Source organism: Chelon labrosus, assembly GCF_963514085.1.
Source record: "Chelon labrosus genome assembly, chromosome: 4".
NCBI classification, from domain to species: Eukaryota; Metazoa; Chordata; class Actinopteri; order Mugiliformes; family Mugilidae; genus Chelon; species Chelon labrosus.
Window position 1 is genome coordinate 26,325,381 of NC_140340.1, and position 26,237 is coordinate 26,351,617.

General features: G+C 41.0%; 2 protein-coding genes across 2 annotated transcripts; both read right to left on the reverse strand.

The window, feature by feature from the left end:
• Positions 1-130: 130 nt before the first annotated feature.
• LOC311487478 (monocarboxylate transporter 2-like) lies at positions 131-19,245 on the reverse strand (the record flags this gene model as incomplete). The annotated part of the gene is made up of 4 exons (XM_084543770.1): positions 131-3,434; positions 8,878-9,666; positions 12,483-12,626; positions 19,029-19,245. 4 exons carry the CDS (start codon positions 19,243-19,245, stop codon positions 3,175-3,177), a joined length of 1,410 nt encoding a protein of 469 aa, XP_084399896.1. The 3' UTR covers positions 131-3,174.
• A 2,257-nt stretch (positions 19,246-21,502) lies between these two features.
• Positions 21,503-25,755, reverse strand: kbtbd8 (kelch repeat and BTB (POZ) domain containing 8). Its single transcript, XM_084542133.1, has 4 exons — positions 24,787-25,755; positions 24,290-24,596; positions 23,305-24,124; positions 21,503-23,185 (listed from the first exon to the last, which is right to left on the reverse strand). The coding sequence occupies exons 1-4, from the start codon at positions 25,029-25,031 to the stop codon at positions 22,722-22,724; spliced, it is 1,836 nt and encodes a 611-aa protein (XP_084398259.1). The 5' UTR covers positions 25,032-25,755; the 3' UTR covers positions 21,503-22,721.
• Between the last annotated feature and the right edge of the window lie 482 nt (positions 25,756-26,237).

The following is a 26,237-nucleotide window of genomic DNA, read 5'->3' on the forward strand; positions in this document are numbered from 1 at the left end:
ACGAAACTTTAAGAGATTTAAAGAGGGGGAGAATTTCTCTACTGAGAAGGCCGGTGTTCATTTAGAGGATAACCATATAACATTGCAGTAACTTCTAAAGCAAATTAATAAGCTCCATTATTATTAATGATTGCTGATTGTTTTGCTCCACAGGATTTTTCAACCAGCATTGCCAAGTCACCCGAACACCTCCAAGACCCTCCGGAGACCCACGTCTTTTTTTTTAACCATTGAGCATGGAGGACAGCGGTCATGGAGCTCCGCGGGAACAAACATCGTAGGAAGGGCGGCATGTAGAGGAGGGTCAGCAGTTCAGAGAGGAACAGGAGGTGAGAGGGAATATAATAATGACAAACAGATTCCCGGTCGCAGGGCTCACAGCCTTGTCTCTGGGGTACCTTTCCACCTTGTCACGTCCAAAGACCTTGCATAATACTCAGCAAAGGGACAGGTGATAGTAAAAAAGAAAGAAAAAAAAAAGTGTGTGTATGTGTGTTTGCCCGTGCATTTGTAATTTATTGGCCCACTGATTTGCTGATGTGTATGAGGCTGCCTGCAGCTCAGAGCACTAGCCCGGAACATCCGGGCCTTGCTTCATTAGGTGCTCACGCCCTTAAGCTGCTGACATTTCCAAACTTGTTCCCCAGTCTTCTAATTGTTGTGAAAAATTGGACACAGCCATCCAACGTTGAGGAAGATCTGCGCTCAACCTGGTTTTGATGGCATTTCTGAGTGGCATCTATAGCTCACTGGGTGAATGTGGAATTGGAAAAAAGCATGCTTTCACACGGATCCTGGATATGACCATGAGTGATAGAGGATATTTGTCATTTGAAGAACAATATCAACAACAAGTAGGTCTGACATGATTGGTAAAGATGAATTCAGAGATATGACACACAGTTGTAATACAAGTGGATTTTATTCATGGTAACAATAGTGTACGGTACATGGTATAGAAGGAAGTCAGAGGTTCTCAAAAAATTCTACATTTTCCAGAAACACAGCATCTAAAAAGCTGCCATCAACTTCAATTATGGACCTGACAATAGCTAGATTTTAGAATGTAATACACAACACAAACTTAGTCACATCATCACATACACACCACACCAAACCAATTAACAATGTTTACAAATCCATTCTCGTCATTGTAACAAATGTCAGCATGAAATGTATTACATTACTGTGGAATATGCATCAGTTTATACAGTTTGAGCTTCAACTTTCCAGAAATTGGAATAAATACTGACACAAGATTAAAAAGACAGCATTACCGTCTGTAGATTACAGAAAGGTCAGTATCACACTTCAGTAACATGTTTTGTTACTTTTTGTTCATCGCAAAGTTTCAGTGTCTCATTTATAATCAACTAACATGAACTAAAGAGGGGAGAAAACATCTAGCTACACCTTGAATACATGACTATACTAGCAGATACAGTATTTGATCAGCAGAAACTCAAATGTAAACACAGCAAGTGCAAAACATACCATGGCAAACCCTGAGGTTATGTACATAACCACAACATGAATTAACGCTTCATACGTTTAGTTAAGAATCACAAAAAAGAAAAGCACACATGTGCGTTATTGACCTTGTGAGAAAGGAAGAGAGAAAGAAATACATGACATTCACATGTTGAGGCTGTGTACCTTTCAGGCAGTGGCAAGTACTTGCTTAAATGTGTCCATTTTCTGCTACTTTATACTTCCACTCCACTACATTTCAGAGGGAAATCTACTACTTTCATTGTCACATGTATTTAACAGTTTCACAGTTACTTTCACACAATAGATGATGTAACAAGCTCACACTGATAAAAGAAGAAACCAGTGGTTTCCAACCATTCTTACAAACAGCATATTTCAGATTTGTAATAGCTCCAACGAACTGTGATTTTTTTCCCCTCCCTCTAAATTTCTCGCGTTTTAATGTCAGTACATTTGAAATGATCCAATATGTCATGAAAAAATATCTTATCAAATATACCTGCTGTCCCTGTTCATAAAATTGTAAATAAAGTAGTTGAAACTAGCTTCACCTGCAGCAGCTACAACAGCACCATGCTGTTACACACCAGTGCTTAACTATTAATAATCTAATGTCATAAATAATAATTTACCAGTCAGAGGGATCAAACCAGAACATTAATACTTTTGTACTTTTATATGTATGTTTTTTACATAAAGGGACTTAGAGCTGTAATCGAGTACTTCAAGAAAAGGATCTGAATTATTCTTCCATCTCTGCTTCAGGATTGTCTGTGAGTTTGTTCACACACCCAAAGAGAGACAGCCATGGTCATTCACAGTAATACTTCACAAACAAAGATGTAACATACAAAAGCAACATCCATTGTGCAGCAGTACTCAAGGGTAGAGGTTATACAGTAGCGGATCCTGGGTCAGTTCGTCATCTGCACATATAGCAGTGACTCCTAACAAGCTGTTGGTGTCTTGAAATTGTTTGGTCCAGAATCTATAATCTTACAATTATTAGGTGGATAGCCATGACACTATTCTCCAGGCATTCATGTTCCCCAGAGGATGAAGAATACAGATTGTGATGATTCGCAGACATTTTATGCTGCAACAACAGCAGGTTCATGTTCATCGAGGGGAAACATCCCAACAGTTATTGGATGTGTTGTAATGACTCTGATCTTTAACCGTTGTAACAACTGTACACATGTACAGACATTTCATTCATATCCACACCAGATGAAGTGTTCTGACTTTGGTTTTGCTATTAAAGTGGTCATCAAGCTCCATCCTTGGGTCAGAATTTTGGTATGGATATCACTTTTTGTCACTTTTACCTAAGGAGGTAAAAAGCTGCCTCAACTGTACTTCGTGCATATACTGCTAATTAGTAAACGTATGCACGCTAAAGATGTGCATGTTTAGAATAGTTACTGTCAGCATGCTGACATTATCCATCAGCTCACTGCTCTACAGCCAGGAAAAACTGCTTGCACGGCTGCAGACTCTTGTGTCTCCGTTTAAATGACTTGACATTTAATCAAATATCAAAATGATTGCTGACAGACTGAATGAATCAATAAATTAAAAATGAGTGTGCGAGCAGGCTAGGAGTTAGCGCCATTAACGTCCACAAACACTCCTACAAATGTGTTCCCATAACAGTCACGCTAAATTGAGCAATCACATTTAATTTGGTGCGTCTGCTTTATCCAGTGTGTTAATCTCTTCTGATTCAGTTGGTTCCATCTCCGCCTCGACGATGCTCACCTGGTCCTGGTTCTCTGTGTTCTTCACATCCTGCTCTCTGTCTCTTGCTTTCTTTTCTTTTCCCAGCATGTGGTAGTTGTAGATGTTCATAATGAAGAGAAAGACCCCGCCAGTCACGATCACTGAGCCGCACATGAGGAATAGGTACTTGTAGTCACCAAAAATGTCCACCAGTAACCCTGCATGGAGAAGGGAAGGAGGATGAGAAGAAATTATGGTATTTTAACAAAAATGAATGTATAAAAACAAAAATCCATGTGCAACAGTTGTACACAATGACAAGTGGTATAGCAGCATTATCTTGATTCAACCCCTTTACAAGTTTGAAGGTGAAGCGCAAGATCAGACTCCGATTTGGCTTACACCGTATGTGTGTGCAAGAGAGTGAGCGCAGGCCAGTTTGAGAAGAGCCATTTCGGAAATGACAGCGGGCCATTACACCCTTCCTGGCTCGCCCGCATCTCTGGGAAGGCAATTTGGACGGCTGCTACCAAAACGTATCAGAAGAGAGGCCCATTCTCAGAACCATAAATATAAAGCCCAAGTCTGCAGAAAAGTGACAAATGTGGTTTAGATCAGATTTAAGCCTCCAGGTTTTTAGAGTCTTAAGCGGCCCTCACTCCAGCCCTCGTCTCCCTCCAGACACAGATCAATGTGCGAGTGACGCTCTCCCTCTCTTTCAGTCTCGGCATGTATGACTGTCCATCTCACTGTATTACAATCCCACCTTTATACCATTTTAAAGCCGTATGGAATCAATGGAAGGTTGCTTCAATAGCTGAACTATTTTGAGAAGGATTATGTTCTTTATGGTCCTTAAAATCACCTTTTCGTCTTTCCTCTGTCATTTCAACATCTGATACCATGGTTAGTAAAGGCGATTTCTTTCTATGACATATGTCAGTTTCTTAAATTGTAAAGAAACTGGTTTAATCCAACTTCAAAGCAATCTTTAATTCTTTTTGTTTTCTTTTTTTTTTTTTTTTTTTTTTTTTTATAAATCAAAACCCACCAAAGAGAAGGTTTAATAAAAATGCCATTACAAGAGTTTTCTTGGTAGGTCTCTTTAATTATAACACTTACCATCTTTATGACAAATAATGATGATAATAATGTTTGATCGTGTGCATTCACTGTACCGTACTATACCGGGAGGGGTCACTTTGCATTTGGATCAATTTCAAGTGTCTCAATGCAGGCTGTGTTATCTGATTGATAGCACTCATATGGTGTCTGTACTCCAATGACCATCACCCTCATTAAGACGGCCCTTGATTGGCTGAGCAGTAATTAAGTCCATCTGGCATAGTCACCTCTTTTTTTAATATATTCACAGCTTAATTATGGCCCAGGTACAGGACTTTAATGACGAGAGTTTGAACTGAGCGTCATTAAACACCCAAAGCAAAAGGCTAATTACACCCACTTACCTCACTTCCTCCTAATTGGAATGACCTGAAGGTTTGGGGGAGCAGTAACAAGCAGATAGGGGAGATATAACGATTGTGCCCTCTGGAGGAGAATGTTAGACGTGCAGGGAGGCACTTATTTACCTTATTAAATGAGCGCCCTAGAACGGGGTCGCTGCAGAAAACTGGGGGGGGGCTGTAACTTTTCTCCTCATTAAAAATCAGGCTGCAGGCAAACTAAAAGTTTGTCAGCTTGACAATAGGCACAGCTAATAAAGTGAAGATACATTACTGTACATCCTCACCTTTATTTATTTAGGGAACTAAAAAGGCACATCTACATGAACGTTACAACTGCCGACTGGTGAACAAATTGAGGAATAAAATACACTCTGTGTTTGTCTATTCTGTGTCTGGCAGCCATTAAAGAATGTAACTGCCAATATCAGCCTTATGGTTGAAGACGTGTCTAAGTGAAACTGCACAGCACTAATCCTACCATACACTCTTTAATTGTGCAGATTTAGAGGGAGTTCCTCGGGTGCACCTATATCACACTGCAATTGCTGTTAAGAGCAATCTCTGTAGATATGACAGGCTCATTCTAGTTGTAGTAACATGTGAGTATACACATGATTATTAATACTATATTCCCCACCCATGGTTAAACTACACCAAATCCTACACACGAGTCCTTTAAATGCGAGTACGTCAAATTTCAGTTCAGTTTTCTTTTTCATACAGCAAAGGCCACATGTTCAACATCGGGACTGTCGTTTTCTAAACTAGTATCTATGATGATCCGGATGCTGTTCAGATGTTTAGGTCAGTCCATGGTATTTAAATTGACAGTTTTAAGTTTGACAGTGACTAGCTGGGCACACCTTTCAAAATCTATGATCCAGAGTCATCACACATTCTCATATTAGAGTTATTTTCATAAGGACTACAAGGCTACATCTGTGCCCCTTATGTTTTGGCTCAGTCAGGAATCCTAATTGAATCATACAGCCAGCATATACAGTGTGTCTATGTATACACTACATCTAGTGACACACAGGCAGAGAGTAACTTCTGTAAAACCATTATTTATGTGTGCAGTTTTCATTATCCTATATCTACACCAGAGGTTGCGCTAGACTTTTTCGTTGTCTGTCATTTTGACTGACGGGGTCATAAAAATCCCGTCATAATCTATTTTTACCCGTCACTTTAATTTTTTTTAAATGATAATGACATATGCAATAGCATTTGATTTTCATAAAATTTTCATTAACTTTAAGTACTTTTTTAGAACAGTATTGACTTTAAATGGTAAAAAAAATAAAATAAAAAAAAATAAAGTTTGGGCTGCCGACCGGGACTGCTAGCGCTAACAGCCCTTAGACAGTACCATAGGGCTGAATGCTTCGGTGGTATGCAAATTCCATTTTGGTAGCCGTTAGCCGCATAGACATAGACATTTATATATATATATATATATATATATATATATATATATATATTGTATATATGTCTATGGTTAGCCGAGCTCTGGCCTGTGCATCAGTGTAATCGGTGTACCAGGAAATCGTGCACTGACAATAGTTACGATGTTTGGAATGCAAACTGTGATTACAGACAAGAGCCAATTAAAAAGGTCACTCGCCACCAAGTGGTCAGGGGTGTGAATTGCAATCTGTCAAAATGACAGATGGCCTTCAGATTTTTCCGTCACAGTTTTAAAAAAACGGCAAATGACGGAAAATATTCGATTAATCCAACCCCTGATCTACACAATATTATGTGCCCTTTAATCCCTGTCCCTATTTTATCTCCTGCCACCCTTACATTAAACGATTCAGTCTGACTGGAGTGAATGAGAATGAACTGCCATGTGTTTCACTTCTTCATTCACATACATATAGTAGCCTGGAAGCCAGCCTGATTTCCCCTGCCTACAAAACTGTTGTGGCAGAAAGCTGGGGCCTCATGTACGAAGGTTGCATGCGCACAAAAACGTTCCGTACGTACTCGCTCACGGAGAAGTTCAGATGTATCAAGAGTGAAATGTCCCTATATACGGTCAATGAAATGTCCGCAAACTTGTACGTGCCTACGCCAACGCCATGGCTGGCGTACGCTGGCTTCTACAGCAGTTGATCCTTTGGCGACACTTAGAGGTGATGCTAGGAAACTGTAATAAATGTGAAACCATTAGTCCGACTGATCGGGACTGTGCCGGGCGACCCTGAGCAGAGCCATGTCAGCCGCGTGGGACGGAATTATCCGCATGTCACCCAGGTATATCAAATTCCCATACAATGCATCTGAACAGGTCAACATTAAAGCGCAATTTGCAGCGAGAGCCGGTTTTCCGAATGTAATCAGGGCTATCTACTGCACACACATTGATATAAAAGCGCCATCACGTGATCAATTTGTAAATGTCAACAGGAAACATTTTAATTCGATCAATGTACAGATCATATGTGATGTGCAAATGCAATTAACCAACACTGTGGCACGTGGAGGACATTTTTGCGCACCTCCACTCCAGTGAGTAGCATCTCCAATTCACTTTCTGTGAAGTTCTTCTTTTTTCCCTTACTCATTCTTTTGTTTTCATTTTCTGATCGTCCAGAGAGGGAAATTTCAGGTGCAGGGTCAATTTAAATACAATTTGCATATTTAAAAGGGGGCATGGACAAGGAGGGGTCGGGTACAACACGTGTGCACAATTGGGATGTACAAAGGAAATGTGTTTCTGGATCTGAGCGTGTGCCACGTTTTAGAAGGAAATCCATGCAAGTCTTTGTACATGAGGCCCCTGGTTTTTATAGATCTTTTTGATTCAAATTGTTTAGTGGGCTTCATGTGGTGATGGACAGAAGAGTATCAGCAATGTAGTCAGACATTTTATCTGAGCCTTAACCTGGTGTTGAATTTGTTTACAGTAAAATATCTATGATTAGTTGTAGGACTATGCAATTGTGTGCAGAGATGATTGATTTACTCTGTATCAGTTGAAACTCGTCCCATACAGAAATCCCACTTGAGTGTTACCAGGCTCATATTCTGACAAGGGATTGATTATAAATACATCACATTTTGCAACAACTGTAATTTGCAACATTTACTGATGTGAACTTTGTTATAGCCAACATGTTTGTTTACAGGGTTATATTTAGTGGGCTAAAATTTGTACTATTTGTATGGAGGCCAAAACACAACATGCCCGAGATACCCAAAAGCCTGAGAACTGAGTGCATTCAGCTTCTTTACAGCAGAAAATCACTCTGACAAATGACTACTTTCTGTGAGCCTCTCATGTAATCATAAACAAGTCAGTTGTCAACAACCCTCTTTCAAACAATTGAACTCTAGTGCAACATAATGCATAGGCTTTAAATGAGCCCGAGATAAACACACATAGGAGTAATTCAGTTTGATGAACGGTTTGCCAAGCAGCTTGTTTCAAACGCGTTATTTATTGTTCTGTAACAGTTTTTTCCTCAAAGTGTGTTTGTATTTTTGTAGGAAAACAACATTCACTTGGCCCTTAGTTGGGTAAAGAAGCGGTGTAAGGCAATGTTAAGTGAGCAGAGAGTAAATACTTCTGCCGCTGTAAGTCAGAAAAGACTAAAATCTGAACAAATAATGTGGCTGTTTGTGAAGGGCTTATCACATTCAACAATCCATCGGTAGATAAACAATGAATGGTGTTTACTGAGTGAGTCAATACTAAAGTTTAAGTGAGTCATGCTAAAGTTTTGTTTATTCTTCCACAATGGGTCTATGCAGAGTCTATGCCTTAGGGCACTTCACTGGTAAAAGCATTTATACCTGGTGTGTTGGCATTGTTCTGTAATTAGCCCTCTAAAGCGCAAGTCAGTAGTTAGTCAGCTGTGTTGACTTTCTTTGTGCGCTTCACGTAACTGGCGACTAGAACTGAGCGGCTCATGTTGGAGTTGAAGCTAATGCTGATCAACGGTTACTTTCACTGAAATCACTGCAACACAGGGAAGACAAAAGACGCTGAATAAGGAAATGCATTTTGGACAAATCGTAGCTGTTGTGGTCTGTGCCACCATGAGGCCTTCTGCATTTCTGAGGAGCTGAACGTCAGGTTCCGCTGTAGGTACGCTCTACCTACACAAGTGGCACATGACTATAAACCAAACTTATGTGAGTCGTGTTTGTGAGCAAGTCAGTTATTTTCAAGGTACATTACCTGCAGCAGGTGGTCCCAGCAGCATGGGGAAGCACTCTATGATGGTGACCAGTCCAACGGCACTGGGGAAGCGGTGGTTTCCCATCAGGTCCATGAGGCACTCAAATATCAAGGCGAAAACCATGCCAAACCCAATGCCGAAAAATACTGCGTAGACCACCAGAAAGGTGTAACTCGTAGCCAGAGGGCACAGTAAGTGGCATGTACCGTTGAAAACCATGGCAAAGCTGAAGAAGTACTGGATTCTGGGCCTGATCCACTTGCTGTTGGCAATGAGGCCGGTTCCAGGACGAACAAACATGTCCACAAAGCCCATTATAGAAAGCAGATAGGCTGCCGAGTACCTCTCTACGCCTTGGTTAATAGCATAGGCGGACAGGAACACAATGGGTGCATAGGCACCAAAGATGAACATCACATTTCCTATGAGGTAGATGACAAAACCCCTGTCCTTGAAGAACATATCCAAAAACTTCTTTGCGTTCTTCATACAGCTTCCCTTTATCTGAGTGTTATTTGTCGATTTTACTTTCTTCTGTGGCTCACAAAGTGGACTAACAGGCCTCATCAGAGCCCCAGCTACACAACAATTGAGCATCAGAGCTCCGAGGATAAGGAGACTTCCTCTCCAGCCAAAATTTTCTAATAGATATTGGTTGAGAGGGGCCAGGAAACAGAGAAAAACTGGACTCCCAGCCATGGCTAGTCCGTTGGCTAAAGGACGCTTGGTTAGGAAATATTTACTGATGATGGTGAGAGATGCATTCAGGTTTAGGGAGAGTCCACAACCTAAATGGAGAAAGATTGAAAAAACACACAGTCACATTCCAGATACCCTGAGTAGCAAAATCCTTCTGAACCTAAACTCCAAAGGCTACTGACTAAATTAAATTAAGACAGATTCTGCTTGGTACTCATTAAGGTTCCATCTCATTTCACTTTGGCTGGCTAAAATCTCATTACAGAATGCTGGAATTATTTCTGAAATAATTTCTCCATTCAAGTAGAAATAAATTAGGCAGCCTTGGTAATACATTCACTCTCTTGCCTTTCTACCCAGAACATTTTAATTTAATAGCACCTTATTTTGAAGAAGATGAAGGGCTACAGCTTGATGGTTAGGGTACTATATTCTCTCGTTCCAATGTCAATTTATTCCTCTCTGCTGGATCCTCAGTAAAGCTCATTGAAAGAGGTTTTAGTGTTTTCTCTATTTAAAGTTCAAACAGGGGCATATCACATAAAGTCAAAATGTATTTCAGTAATAATGTTCTTTGTCAATAAAGAAGCAACATTTCAGAAACACTGCACACAACAATGCAATAACAAGAATTCATATAATCAAACAAAGTGTCTATAAGTACCCTAACAAGCACTGAAAAAGACAATCAGTGTTTTATCTTACACAAGATAACTTATGCAATGGTCATGATAACATTTCAGATTTCTCAACGGCTGATTAGATCTTTAGCCATTCAAAGATCAAGTATCCAACTGTGGCATTTTAGAGAATATTTAGCTGATTGTGTCTTACGTAGAAAGGCCTGTTGAATGATAAATAAACAAAAAAGGATGAAATAATAAAACAATGTGTTGTGAAGATCTAATCCATAAAAAGGTCAAGACTCAGCAGCTCGTGGCCTTCATCAGAGATGGTTGAAATGTGCTAATCTAATGAAGTTGTTCAATTATACTACTAGTGTCGCTGGAGTCTTGACCTTTTTATGTTTCTTTTCCTCATCCACGCACCCCAGTTGAAGGTGAAGTTGCGTTAGACATACAATTTCTTCTAGAAGGTCTAATTCATTGGGTAAACTGAAACTACATAAACTTCTCAGAGTAGATAAATTCTCTCTTGTTAAAGGAATTATCATCTGTTTTTCCACTGTTATCTCAGTGTCTTAAGAAGTTGCAGTAATGTTCAAAATGTGGTGTAAAGTCCACTTGCTGCTTTGCTTTACTGAACAACCAAGATTGTAGAAGATGACACATGTGGACACAGAACTACAGCAACTTTTCGCTCCGTTTTCACAAACAATAGCCAAAGGTAAATTAAAATGTACATTTAAATTTACCTCAGTGTGGTGTCTGATGCAGAAACTTCGGCCTTGGATAAAATGAGATCTCTCAACCTAATCAATGGTCATGGATTTTTTACTGTACTTCATGAGATGTTGTGCCTGCTTTCTCAGTTCTTGTCTTTGCCAAACAGGTGTCTCAACTAATCCAAAGGACATGCTAGTCCACGAACAACTACAATATCCCTCACCAGCTTCCAACCAGCCAACATGGCAGGATATCATGTGTGTTGAAGCAAAAAAACAAAAACAAATGAAACTGTCACTACTAATATGAGTAATTCTGGAAAGTCTTATACAGGGATGGGAAGCTTTTCTATGAAATGATTATGTTTTATGTTATCATTTTGTGTGGTCAGTTAGTTGGGTATGTGTAAGCCTATGCCTGCTAGGTAACACTGCCTGATGCCTATGTGTCAGTGTGCCAGGGCACAAGGGAGCAGAGCAGAGCAGGGCCCACACTTGCCTCTGGGCACCACACATGGCCCAGTCAATGGCGGGACCTATTAATCCTTCACAGGAGCCCTTGGCAGGGTAATGAGCCTCACAGGGTGGCAGAGAGCCCCCATGTGATGACCATGATTGGAGCCTACGGGAGAGTACAGAGGGCCATGGAAGACCATGCTCTCTGGGATCAGAGACGGTTCCATCTTAATTACTGTCCTGGTCCTGCTCCCCTTGGTGCTCCAACTGCACCCAGGAGCAGGGGCAGATGCTCCGGGCCTTGGCAAACACCATACCAGCTCAGTTAGGGGGCGGCAATCTGAACCAAGAGATTTCTAAAAAGATAGGGAAAGATGTAGGCTGCCGATCTCTTGATGCACAAGGTTCTAAACCAAGGAATAGTGAGGAAGAAAATAAATAAGTTTGGGATACATATAGAATTGGTCCTAGTTTCAGTCAGTGATCAACTAAAGCTTACTTTGTACTTCCTAGACAAATCTACGCATACTTTGTAGGCTACACCATTATGAGCGCTCATACTTTTGTGAGTGGTGTTTTGTAATTATCAAAACATGATATCTATAACACTGTGTTTAAGTTCTTTGATTCAAACAATGGCCATTTAATCCGAGCACCTGATGTTGGAGTTGAGGCTGTTGTGCTGGTCTTCATGTTTTTTGAGTTGTTCCTAAAGCGTTTTTGTGTGTGTGCCTGTGTCAGGCTGCATCCTGCTGGGGATGGCTGCTGCCATCAAGGAGTGTCATTGCTATGGGGTGGGGGTGCCTGGTCTGGTCTAGGTGGGTGGTACATGTCTAAGTAACATCCACATGAATGCCAGGTCCAAAAGTTTCCCAGCAGAACATTGCATTTTCAAAAGACGGTCAATGTTATTTACTACTCCTGTCAGTGGTTTTAATGTTGTGTCTTACTGGTGTTTCAATTCAACTTAATTGTCTATGGATTCCCACAGCCAGAATGAGTGCCAGAGCAATAAAAACTAGCAATCCTTCTAAAACTTTTCTATGGCAGCAGTGACACAAACGTTTATCAAGAAATTATGATATATTATGATAAGTACGGTACCTCCAATGATGCCAATGCAAAAGTAGAGATAAACAATGGAGTTCCCAAAGGAGGCGGTTGCCATAGAAACCCCACACATCAGTCCACCCGTTATGACTATTGGCCGGCTTCCATAACGATTGACCAACATACTGCTCAGTGGTCCTGTAAAAGAGATGAGTAAGACAGAGAACATAATGTTATAATGAATATTAATTCAAACAGTTTTAGTTCAATTGAAACAGTATCACCTACAAAGTACTTCTAGGTAAATTGGTCTAAGCCAAGGACATAAGGACATCACAATGACTGACAGAATACTACTTTTTGTCTACTGTGAAGCAACTCATTATACTATGGCAGCTTGATACTGTATAGTACTGCACTCAGTGATTAGAACAGCCTTTTATAGCGTCACCCTTTCCTTCATTCATGACCATGCCTCAGAAGGTGATACTGCCCCCAACTATTCACAAAATGTCTATATTCTTGATGGTATGAAGATCAAATGTGCAATATATTTATTTTTACACACATACTACATAAAAATGAGAGTATCGAGCCGATTTGAGGATCACTCAAGCTAATATCTTTAGACTGCCATGATTGCTGAAACTTGGACATGGTGCTGCTTTTCAAAGAAAATGGTAGGTAGGGCCTCTGTGTGGATAGTGATAACTGAAAGCAGCCCAGAGCGCAGTAGGGGGATTACATGTTTGGCAACCACCTAATTTTCATGTTTACCATGGCTAATGATTAATTCCTCAGTGCATGTGAACATAATCATGGCAGAACTCATTTCATGTTACAGTGAATCTGTGAGAACATAAGTCAAGGTGTTTGAATAAATGTGTATGGTTGTCACAATCACATTTTTTGTTAAAATGTTTAAGAGAATGACACGAGATCAACATGTAAACGTACTATGCCGAGGCACGTTTTGTAAGAAGGAAGAAAGAAGCACAAAATTTGTCATGCTCTGTATCTGATTGTGACTGACGGCTTTGGAAAGATGAAGGGAATCAAGATGCCACGCTTACAGTTTTGCAGGAAAAAAAAAAAAAAAGAAAGAAAGAAATGTGTTTGCAAGCTCGAGCTGATAGGTGCCAATCAAAAGCGTCTTATGGTTTAAGTCTCTGAATTTCCAGGCAGCTAATTTCTACACACTGAAAATATTTCTTGGAAATATCCACCTAAAATAACATCCTCAAATTCGGTCAGTATGTCAAAATGGTCAACCCTAGGCTCTATGGGTAAGAAGCAGTAGGGAGACTTCAGAATTACATTAAGTCATAATCTTATCACCAAGCCAAAGTGAGACTTGACAACTTTATTTTCAGTTTAATCAAAATGGTAAATTCTTTTAACAGTGAGGTAGTGAAGCTGATGTTATTGAACCCGTTCTGAAAGTTTTCACCTGCACCTCTGTCAAATTTGATGCAACTGAAATGCAGCTTAAGAAAGCACGGGCTGCGTTTTCTCTTCCTAGTACTGGGACCTTCATGATGGAAAGGGTTCCGCTTCTTGATTAACAACTTAATTACTTGGTTTCATTCCACATATATCAAGCTGTGGTTGATTGGTCGCAGCACACTTGCCCGTGAATTGTTGTATGTCTCCTTGTTTCACTGCAGTGGAAAAGCCTTCAAACGTCTTATTTTGCCTGAACATCAACACACCGATTTGAATTTATTACAGTACTATGAAAAATGCAATCCTTACAATTTAGAGACTCAAACCAGCATGCGTTTTTACTAGATAGATAAATATTTTATATTTTCAGTGAAAACTTATTTGCTGAGATTTACATAATTTTCCTCATCAACTGCATTAACTGTGCAAAGCAGCCATCCTGGTGTTTAATACAGCTAACCAGGTGCCAGCAGGGGTCAAACATGGATCATATTTCTCACTGTAGCTGTGTCACAATAGGGCATCTCTCGTATTTCCACCATTTCCATTTCCATTATAGGTTTATCATTCGCACTCCTTGAGTCAGAGGTTTTCTGCAAAGGCTGTCAAGTCTCTCCCAAGAGGCCCTGGTGTCAGACCCCAGTGTGCTGAACCTTCCTCTGATATATTCCCCCTGTCTCTCTCCTCTACTGGGTGACATTGCTGAAGCCTTGCCAAGGACAATATGATAAAGCCCTGTGCCTGAGCCACAGTGTAGGGGAATATTTCACCAGTTAGGCCTCCCTGCATTGAGTGCAGGTGAGTCAAACACCCCGCTGTCTTGTAACCTTGAACAAAGCTACTGATGAACTCATGTAAAGCCTTCAGGACTTTTAAGATTAGTCATATTTTGCGTCATCAGCTGATATCACAAATACATGCAGTTTTTGTATCACTCCGTCTTTAAATTACTGCAAGAATGCGGATATTGGATTTTAGCGACAGTCTGTTCAGTTCATATACAGCAATACTAAACATAAGCTGTTGAGGCGTGGCATTCTATGGGCAACTGTATGCAAGATTAAATAAAGTATCAGTGAATAAATCCAGTTTATAGCAATACAACTTTGCAAGCTAGTGCTTAGAAAGTTAAGCTAGTAGTTCACGTTATGTCGAGAGCAGTTTCCTTCGGGTTTTGACCAACTCTCTTTGAATAATTGTAAATCTCCAAGGTCTAAAAATCAAGAGCACTCACATCGGGTTTTAAAAAGTGGCGGTACTGTAAATTTTTTAATAGCGAACAACACAAATAGCTTCGCATGCTACATGAGTTGTCCGTGTCGTTTTCTCCGTCAGGTTAAGTTCAGTACAGATCAGGTGAGTGACTGGTGTGTGTGGAGGGTCTGGGGGAGGTAGCTTTGGGGAGAAGAGGGAGGGAGAGATGCTTTCGGGAGCTATAGGAAAAGTACGTTATTTGAGATGTGCAAAAATATTATATCATTATGAGACCATGGCGGAGTAAATTAGACCCTGGCTGGCCGCCATAGTATTGACATTGTATGAGAAACCCTGAACAGTGTGTTGTATTTAAAGGGCCAAGTAGTAGACAAGTCTAGCCGATTGCATTTAGAATAACACTACACTTCCCATATCCACAGGTACTCAAGATGTAAGAGATGGAAATATCATCATCAGAGTGTGTACGATAGACTCTGTGGAAGTCTGTGTGCCCTCCATATTATCCTTTCTATCCTATATTTATGCAGTCACTAGACTACAAGGACATCAACTGCAAAGAGTGGACTAGAAAGTAGTACAATAAGAATGTGTGCGCTTTCGCTAAAGAGGTCATACTAAGTAAGGCTCACACCCAGATGTCCTTTGTGATCAATAAAATTTCTGTCACTATTCTGCCAGTACTAGATTACGTTAGAAAACATGTCAGAGCCTGAACTGTGTCATCACAAATCTAGCCAGAGCCAGCTACAGGAAACACAAAAGCAAAAGTACAAGACCAGAAGTGATTTCTCACATGAGCTGTAGACAATGTCCAAACAATCAAGTCCGACCATTGTCTGGAGTTGCCCTTTCTCACCCTTTATATAAAGCAGGAGATTCGGAGGCAGTCAGAGGCGTTCTCACTAATGGAATACTTTGTTTAGCTTGGGCCATCTGGGTCACCTGGGTGTGCCAGAAGCAGATGCACAACAACAAGGACGATCAGTTGTTGTGAATTTACAGTTACCTGCTCTATTCATACAAGGGCTCAATCAGACATTAATAAGACTTGTAAGAGAAATAACAATAGAAAGCTGGCAGGGTAAAGTGTGTTCAGTGTCTGTCCTGACTGATATGGACATTTACATTCTTACATACAGCTCCTCCTGTTAAGGTCCAGAAACAACGTTCAGGGCTGCGGTGCATGTGTGAAAACAGCTCAGAATTTATTAAAGATCATAAGCGCTGCGGTGAAAGGGTTTATAGTTTTGCGCTGGTGTGTCGGCATTGTTCTGTAATTACGCCACTAAAACGGTAGTCAGTGACGGGTCAGCTGTGTTGACGACTTCTGTGTGCGTCACACAGCGGCGAGTGGAACCAGTGTTGGAGATGAAGTTAATAAATGTGGATCAACAGTTCCTTTTAATGAAATCCCTGTAAACACAGAAACATGAGAACACCTCTAAGTAGATGGCGTGGAGGAGGCTGAACAAGGGAGAATATTCTATGCTTGTCTGACTGAGAGAGGTGAACATTGAAACCATAGACTGTAGGAAAAAATTTATAACGTGTCCCCACTTCCAACCATTGGTTAAGCTGACTCTAGAATTCCATGCATTGGGGCGCCACAGTTAGAAGCCTGTGCAGTACTGTCTGAGGGTGGAGCTGTGTTATCAATTATCTGCCCATACTTCCACCAGACTCACTCGCCAATCCAACACTTGGATGTGTGTTGGATTAACACTGCGCTCTGCTCTACCTTTACCAGTTATAAAGAAATATGGCATTATACACTGCACATTTTTTTTTAATAGTTTTTTCCCAGCCTCACAGTTGTATGGAACTACTTCACAGAGCGGTTGTCGCATCCTGTTTTTAATAGCGTCAAATAACTAACGACACTTGAACATGCATCAGCATTATATTATCTACCTAAAAATACAGAAACCAACTTTGACATTTATTTGACATGTACTTTAGTGTTTTGGTCTCGCTCAAGTCCCATCCACTAACACGGAGAGGGTGGAGCTTATGACCTATACTGCAACCAGCCACCAGGGGGAGCTCCACATGCTTTGGCTTCACTTTTGAGGAGCTGCTACAACATCCACTTTTTTCACAGTCTATGATGGAACTGCATTTTGTACCAATCACAGCTATTGCCGTCTGCGTCCCCATGAAGCGTAGTTACTTTTCGGGGAAGATGCATGGCTGATTATGGTGCAGGGTCCGAAGCAACGCGGTAGCTACACTGTAGAAGTGATGCATATAGTGATGCGATAAATCAGATTTAAAATGAATGAGGAGTCTGCACTTGTTCATCTAGTGCTGCTGTCTGTTTGAAGTGGCCTTGATAAGTCACAATATTTATCTGGTCAAAAGATAAGTCACTTTTGCTTTTAAAGAAAAACTAAAAGGTCTGTGAATTTTGAATTAAATACATTTTCAAAACGTGCTGGGCTTTTCTGTCCTAACTGAGCATAGTCTGGCTTTGAAAAGTCACAAACTAAGAATGTTGGAAACCACTACACAGAACTGGCATCAAGATGGCGACAAGTGTTGCCTAGCCTGACTGCACCAATACAGGCGCAAGTGTGATTACAATGTGGCGCCAGCTGTGAATTTACTTGCATCTCTTCACCCAAATGTTGAACAGAAAAGGCAAAAGTACTAATGACTTATTTTTAACCGTTAGGATTCTTAAATGTAAGTCAGGTGAGTGATGCATGCTGGCAGCATTCTTCTCATTAGACAGCGAGAGCAGTCAGTCATGTGAAGTCAGTTTATGAATTATCTGTCTACCCAAACGGGTTGACAGCACAACCACAAACAACAGTCGACTTCTTTGTAGGGTATGCAGATGCTGCAAAGAAAAAGTATTTTCCTGGTTGCTTCTGTAATATCGGCCATGAAGTTAACTGACTACTCCTCAAACATACCCTCTGTAGTCAGCCCGCATGGTTGTTAGGTATTCCTTGTACCATGTGTTATGTTCAACTTCTAACAAAAGAAGTAAGGCAATTTGAAGAGTGCTTGATCAGTGCTAGTTCTTGGAGGTATACTTGGTGTGTCAGAGCCTGGAGAGTCCATAATACAAAACAATACACAAGATCAAGAGGGGAAAAACTGCTCTGTCTGGTTCACCTGTTGGCTATTGTTTGCAAGCCATTACAAATGCATTCTCTAGTAGTATAAATGGCCCCAATATGGAGGTGCCGACTGCGGAACCTGTGATGGCCTGAAGGTATAAGATTCTACTACACTGAATACCAAGCAGCTCTGCTGAAACTCTGGATCTGAGGTTATAATATTTATGGTACCCAGGATATTTATTGATAAAGCATATCTGCAAAAGCAATGCTAACATATACATACATACACACAGACACAGATATATCTGAATACATTGGTTGTAACAAGAGGTTAATTGAGATACTGTTGTCTTTTGATCAGCTCAAGCAAGTCTGGCTATTTTCCTTTGACCTCTGGAATCAACAAGGCATTTTAACCCACAGAAATGTTGCTCAATGGACATCTTGTCTTTTTCAGAACATTCTCTGTAACCCCCAAGAGATTGCAGTGCATGAGAATCCAAGCAGATCAGCCGTTTATGAAATACTCCAACCAGCCTACACCAACAACCATGCCACATTCAAAGTCACTTAAATCGCCCTTTCGTCTTCATCTTGATGCTCAGTTTGGACCTCCAGCACATGGTATTGACAACAGCATTGTCTGCATGCATAAATGCATCGAGTTGCTGCCATGTGATTGGCTAGTTAGTTATTTCCATTAATAAGCAGTTGATCAGGTATACTCAATGGACTAGCCAATAAGTATAAACTGTAAGTATGGGGATAGAAAGTTGACTAAAGTGTATTAGGAGGAAAAAGCAGACAGGGGAAGCTGCTGGCATTAATGAAACCAACGTCACAAACACTGATTGAATCAACTCACCGCCTGCATACATGGCAGCCAGCATGATGGAGGAAAGCCATGCTATTTCACTGTAGCTGGCCCCCAAGTCCTCTTGGATGTCTTTGAAGAAAATGGATAGGGCTTTTGGGGTGGAGTACGCGAACCCAATGGAAATGTGGGCCCCGATCACCACCATCCAGCCCCAACCTCCATCCGGTGGCTTGTAGCCCGACACATCTGCTGGAGCTGGGGACATGATCCTGGACAAGAGGGAAAAACGTTTTTATACTGGCTTATCAAAAACAAAAACATGACTGAAATTAATTTAGAACTTTAAAGCACAAAAGCACATTAGCCGGTTGCATTTCATTGTTTTTAATAAAGCGGGTTTTTTTTTATCATTAAATAAAACTCTTCTGTAAAGTAGCTTAGTGAATGTCAAATGATCATAAATGGGTCTTTACATGAGGCATTTTTCTACCGAGCTGCGACAACATGTGATGGTGGTACGCCTCACATTAAGGGTCGAAGCGCTAATGAAAGTGCAACAAATTAATGGCGTAAAACAACTCAAGACGGGCAAACAGCATCAGTATTTATCTCGAGAAATAACACGGCATGACTGAACCTTAACACAAAAACTGGGTAGAAATGTACAAGTGTGACAAGACAGAAGAAATACGGTTTTTTTTCCCCCCAACAAAACAAAAGTTGTCTTGTTTAGTTCCTGCACGAGGAGTCTGACGGCCGGCGGACACGTGGACGATAACCGGAAGAAAGTGATGAAAAATTAACGGCAGTTTTAAAACGATAGCCTTCGTTAAAGACGGAGAGCCTTGTGAATATGCTTTCTTAAGTCAGAGGACGACTTACCTTTCACTGAGCGCCCTCGCAGCCTTCGGTGCAAAGTTACTGACGCAAGTTTCGGCGCCCTGCGTCTTTAGTTGACGCCTGGTCACGTGACACACGGATGGCCTGGGGCTTTTCTCTGGGTTCAGATCATTGGTCTAGATCAGCACAAGAGCTTCATCTCATCTGCATGATTTTCAGCCTAAAGGTCACACTGCAGTCTGTGGCGAGGCCACGGTGTGCCAGTTAAGTATTTTTTTTAAAGTAATCACATACACCAACAATTTCCACTTTTAATAGTTTTATTTTCAAATTATGTGCAATGTGAATTTCACAGTTGAGCTCAACAACCACTATAACCCGAAACCCAAAACAGACAAACCAGCAAAGTAAAAGTGAGGACACAAATGGATAGAGATAATGATGGAAATAGCACCCATAAGCGATGACCAGAATGAGCTATGACCAAACACAGAAAAAAAGCTTCTTTTGTTTAGCTTGTTGTATTATGTGACTGGTGTTTGAAACATGATTGACAAGGTAGTTACTTGATCTGTAATGCTTAGTTTCATTGAGATGTTAGAAAGAAATACTACTGTACTACAGGGGGAAAAAAAATTAAATCAAAATGTATTACTCGTGCAGGTAATCATTTTTTCCCTCAACAGAGCAGGATTACTCTACCGTAACTAAATAATTACATAAAGAAAGAAACGAAAACAGCCACTGGAGACAACGAAAAGAAATCACATCTATTTTTTTTTTCAAGTTATAAAAGAAACTGAAGTATAGAAAACTGTGCAAGTACAGCAAACCTATAGTACAGTATATTACACAAAACAAACAAAAAAAAACATTTTAAATACAGTACTGTGTATCAGTAGAAATCCTGAGAGTTCTCCGTTCCTGGTTCTCAAATGGCCGTCTGTAGACATAGCGTTGTTCAAGCCGGGTCAATTAAAAATCAGCTTGAAGTCAGTCAAGAGTGGATCTTCTCTTGGAGAAGTAAAGTATATCCTGAAGTCCTTACTGACTGTGACTCTTCTTGTATTAATTTCCACGTAAATATCTTAGATGATTGTTATATGGTTACTAAAACCTTTTTAACATAATAGCGGGGCGCTCTTTAAGATGATATACAAAGGAAATGTATAGTGCAAAGATGACACAGGAACCTGCAAGAGAGGACACTGACGGCACTGTAAATGTCATACTTTAACAGGAAACGCCACTCGGTGGTGGTTGTCTTCTATACAAGATTGTCAAAAAAAAAAAAAAAAAAAGAGCAGCACCGACAGTTTGTGTCCTCTGTGTGACGGCGTGTGAAGACGGATTCTTGGCCACTTAAGGGATTAGCACAAAACGCAGACCACCCTCGCTCGCTTAAATAGTCTGCTTGTTCGAGAGGGTGCTTCGTAAAGTTTGCAGTTGAGGACCACTGAAGTGGAGAGTGATTCAGTGCAACTCTGGGTAAGACTTTTTCAGATACTCTTCATGAGGAGGAACAGTTTTTGATTCTGATGCCTCTTTTCTAGCCACAGGCACGTTGGCATCGCAAATGACCTGCACTAAATTACACATCACTTCACGCCTGCACCCATGCAACAGCCAAACAATCAAAATTGGTACTACTGTGATTTTCACTAGCAGACATAAGCACACAAAACTATTAATGCACTTTTACTAAAGGTAATACAACGCAATATATAGCCTAATCACAGTTCCATGAATTATTGCTACCACAAAATTTGTTTCAATGTCCACAACAACTATAACAAGACCTCAAATGCTTTTTCTTTTGGCATTTAAGAGGAAGGCTTTTCAACCTTTTTCAAATAATCGTAATCTGATGTCAAAAAACAACCTCAGAGCTCAATGCTGAGCTGAGCTTTTCACACAGTTGCTTAATCAACTCAATGGCCTGAAACGTCCCTTTTCTCCTAATCAAATATCTCTGAATTGTCTGAGGTAAACCTGTTAGTTGGTCTGAACTTGCCACTTAGTGTTGCCACAAATTTGACTTCGTCCTTATTTCTCCAATGTGGAGAGTGAATATTCTAAGATTTCACTTAAGATTTCTTTGCATGCGACACAAAATGGATGCCGACTCAAAGAGTGGGAGGTGTGAGCCCCCATTCAACTGGAATCTCAAACCAAACTTAAAAATAGCTCGAAAGCCACACATAGTGTATTGTTTTGACACACTGACGCTTGTGAACGAAGAGAGGGCCATAAAAAGATACAAGCTTCAACCTTTTAAAACACTAAGGTAATGTAAATCCACAAGCACACTTCAAATTAAAATGTGTCTATAAAATAAGTTGAAGAGAGGCATGAACACAGAACAGAAAAAAAAAAACACACACACTCACAAACCTCAGAGCCAGCAACCTACTAATGAGCGATGGTACTCATCTTACCCGTATGAATATATAGTTTATATATTTATATATATATATATATAGATATATAGATTTTTACTTTACGCTGACACATAGCATCCATATCACCAGAGGGCAACCTGGCAAGCACCCTCATTCGCATGCTTAACATTTGTAAAAATCCACCTATTTATGTATCTAAAACAGAATTAGAACATGGCTCAACAACAAGCAAAAAAAAATAGGATAATTGCACTTATGATTCATTGTACGGTTTTGTTTAACAAACCTCAGTGTAGTTGGTGCTGTCTGGGAAAAAAATACTGCAATCTTTAAAAGCACCCCCATTTTGATCATGTTAAACCGAAGTTTGAACAACTTAAGACTTAACCAAAAATGATCCGTGTGGTGCAAACCCAAGGTAATACCAGGCACAAGGCAGGCAGGACCACACTACTCCCTCTGCCTCATGGATTGGGTTTGCAAAAAAAAATCAGCTACCTCAAAGCACTTTCTGTAGACACTGTGGGTAAAGTTTGGCCACCACACATTCAAAATGGCGACCCAGATCCCAGAGGCGATCGGGTGTCTCATAGACTTTGGTCCATACATCTGCCTCGTCGTCATACTGGTAAAGGGAGTTCTTGCGGCTGGTGCGAAACACATGCTCCTCCACCATGACTTGTGTGGCTCGTACAAACAGGTGCAGCTTGCCTTGCAGCAGCATGGCCTTGATATACGGGCTTGTGGCTTGGTCAAACGGAAGATCTCTCTTTCGGCTCCATGTGTTTTTCTCAATGTCGTAGACCTCCACTGTGAAGGTGCGCTGGTGATTCCTGCAGATGCCGGCGATGTAGTAGATGCAGTTCTTATACAAGGCAGCCAGACCCTGACTACGAGGGACACTCATCGGAGCCAGATGACTCCAGTAGTCCTTTCGGGGATCAAAGCAGAAGAAATATTCACCTGCAGAAAACAATGTGGAAAACATCATTCAGAGCTGTGATCAACTGATTTTGAATAGCTTATTTAATTTATGTTGCTGTATGTCTAGAGTTAGATACTTTTTAATTATAAAGAAATACCTTGGAGGACATAGATGCGGTCTCTGTACTCCACTGCACTGTGAAACTCCATGGCCACTGGCATAGGACTGACCGCTGTCCAACAGTTGTCCCTGGCATCATAACACTCTACTGATTTTAATGCGTTTCGGCCGTCACCTTCATAAACTCGCCCTCCCAGTGCATAAAGCTTCCCGCAGCAGTGCACAAGTCTGCATCCTATCCTTGCTCTCAGCAGAGGTGCACGTGGAAGCCATCTGTTGCCCGCATGTTCATACTGCCAGAAATCACTCTCTGCTCGATGGTCTATGGACACTTCACTGTTGCTTGGTCGGTATCCACCGGCGATGTAGATGTCATTCTCTGAGGACACCAAGATACCCACCTCCCGGAGATCATTAGGTGGTTTGCAGAGCTTGAACACCCTTCCTGTGGCTGTGTCGAGGCAAGGCACCGTCTGCTTCTTACCTGAGTGTTTATGAGCAGCATCAAAGCAGATGACCATCTCAGAAGCAGTCATACCCAGGCGCTGTGGGCATCCATTTGTGCCAGTGAGACGAGCTTTGGCCTCGGCAGGGTCTTTTGACAAGGACAGGGCACAAGCAAATGAGGCAGGTATACGACTGAAAAAGGCCTCATCCAGCAAAGGCAGACGGATGCACTCGGAAAAAACCTCGGCGAGGTGGGCTTCACGTCCAGGCAGATCATGCTCCAGCCAGCGGACAATGCTCTCATAGACATGCTCTTCCTTCTCCACATTGAGGTCATCATTGTTCAAAATGCTGACCAACTGCTCCTTGGTCATCTGGAGGAACTCTTGCTCCCGTGATACACACAAGAACTACCACAAAAATATAAAAACTTTCAGTGTTTAGCAGCCAAACACACTGGTCACAAATAAAGCACAATGTCTAAAAATAGTGGAAATTAAGAGGCACCAGCCATAATCAGTAAAGTACAATGTAAATAACTTAAGAAATCAATTCAGCTCTCATGTCCAACTGACCTTTTTACGGATGTAATCCTGTGAGCGTTCCCTCAGCTCCTGGTGACCATATGCATCAGCGAACATGTAGACCCCGATACAATTCTGAGGGTCCAGGCGGCTGATAATGAACTGGGCACACTGATCCTGCAGAGCAGGAATCTGGAAAATGCTGGCTGCAGTGAACAGGGCCTGGACATTGGACTCAGAGAGTGTGACCCTGGATGTGTAAGCATAGTCTAAGACAAGGTGCATGGATTCAGATTCCACCCCTACGATTCTGACCTCACGCTGACTGCTCTCTGTAAGGCCACTGGTGAACATGGACCTGGAGGTGAAGATGAGAAAACACAAATGTGAAAATGACAATCACACACTTAATCTGAAAATCATAAAATCTATCAGTTGGCCAATGGCCAACAATGAATCTGAAACTAAATACATTTTTCAGCTGCTAACTTGTTCACATTTGTAAAAAAAAAAAATGCATATATTTGAACATTACCAACATGTCCTACCTAAAATATGGGCTGATTGCTGCAAGAACATTTCGATGGCATGAGAACGTCTTGCCATGGTCCACTTCTACGACGATGTCTGTAAGCTGTGCTTCATCATACAAGGCTTTGAGCTGCTGAAGGATGTTACAGGCATGTACAGCGTCTACCCCATTGTAGTTGGTGGTTGGAGGTGTACCATTTTGTACTTGTAACAGCTTCCCTACCTCTGAAAAACAAAGAGAGAAACAACACAATATGAACATTGCACCTTTATGAACACTTCATCAGTCCTTTCTCGAACTGACAACTCTTGAAATGACAAATGTTTGACTTGAGGAAAAAAGTTGACCATTTAAAAATGCTGATAACAGTGATTGTCTGTGATGATTCTCAGTCTGGACACACCCATACAGTAATGCTGAATTCTGTCAATTTTTTCCCCACAATTAGTGACATTCTAGAGAAACTTTTTGGGATGTTAAAGACTGTCTCGTAAGTGGCTGATAAGTGTCGTCGTGACTTTAAGGACACCACGCAGATTAATATAAACAAATTCCTCTAATTGCAGGCAAGTATTGGGTCATTAACAGACCCTAGCTGTGTGAGTTTCAGGAGGGCACCACCCACAGATGTTCCAAATAAAGACCTAAGCTCTCCACCAATCATTAAGATCTGAAGAAGCCACTTGGATTGCCTTTGTTTTAGTTTTTGGAGATAACAGTGACTGCAAATCTATACCACGATAAGATAAAAGCAAAATAGCTGAACGCATTTGATAGGGTCTTGCCTTTATTTAAAAAGTGCAGCAGAAATAGAAAGAAAATACAGGGACAAAACAAGGAAACTGACTGGCAGTAAAGGTCCAGGCCAGATGGAAGTTGAATTGGGGAGCCCATTTAGCCCATGTGGTATGCCCTCACCACTGAGCCATCAGGTCACCCCGTGTTTTTTGTTATGTTAATGTACTTTAAGTAAATACTGTAAAGGCCATACTGAGCCAATCTGCCTTCCAGTGAGATGTGTACAGTATTTGGATGTAGTTCCAAAATGATACTATAACAATAACGTTCATTTAGGTGTTACCATATAGTGAATTGGGTATCCTAATAACAATTACAAAAACTGCTGTTTTGGTCATTTTGTGCTGCTACATATGCTGGCTTGTTACTTTGGACAAAGGTGGCTTACTTACTCGTATATCGAGTCAACTCACACGGATAACATAAACTCGTGAATTCAGGAGTGTTCCCTTATAGTAGCTTCAGCAAAGTAAACAAGTTTCTTATCACACGTGTTACGCCAAGTCACAGAAGTGGCACTCCAACTATATATCTCACTATAGCTTAATTTTCTTGGTTTCTACCGAACAAAAACTTTTTCCAACAAATACCTCGTGTTGGGCAACGCTGACTCCTTGACAGGACAAAGAGTCGCAATGGGGGAACAGAAAACTACTGTCTCGCCAGGTG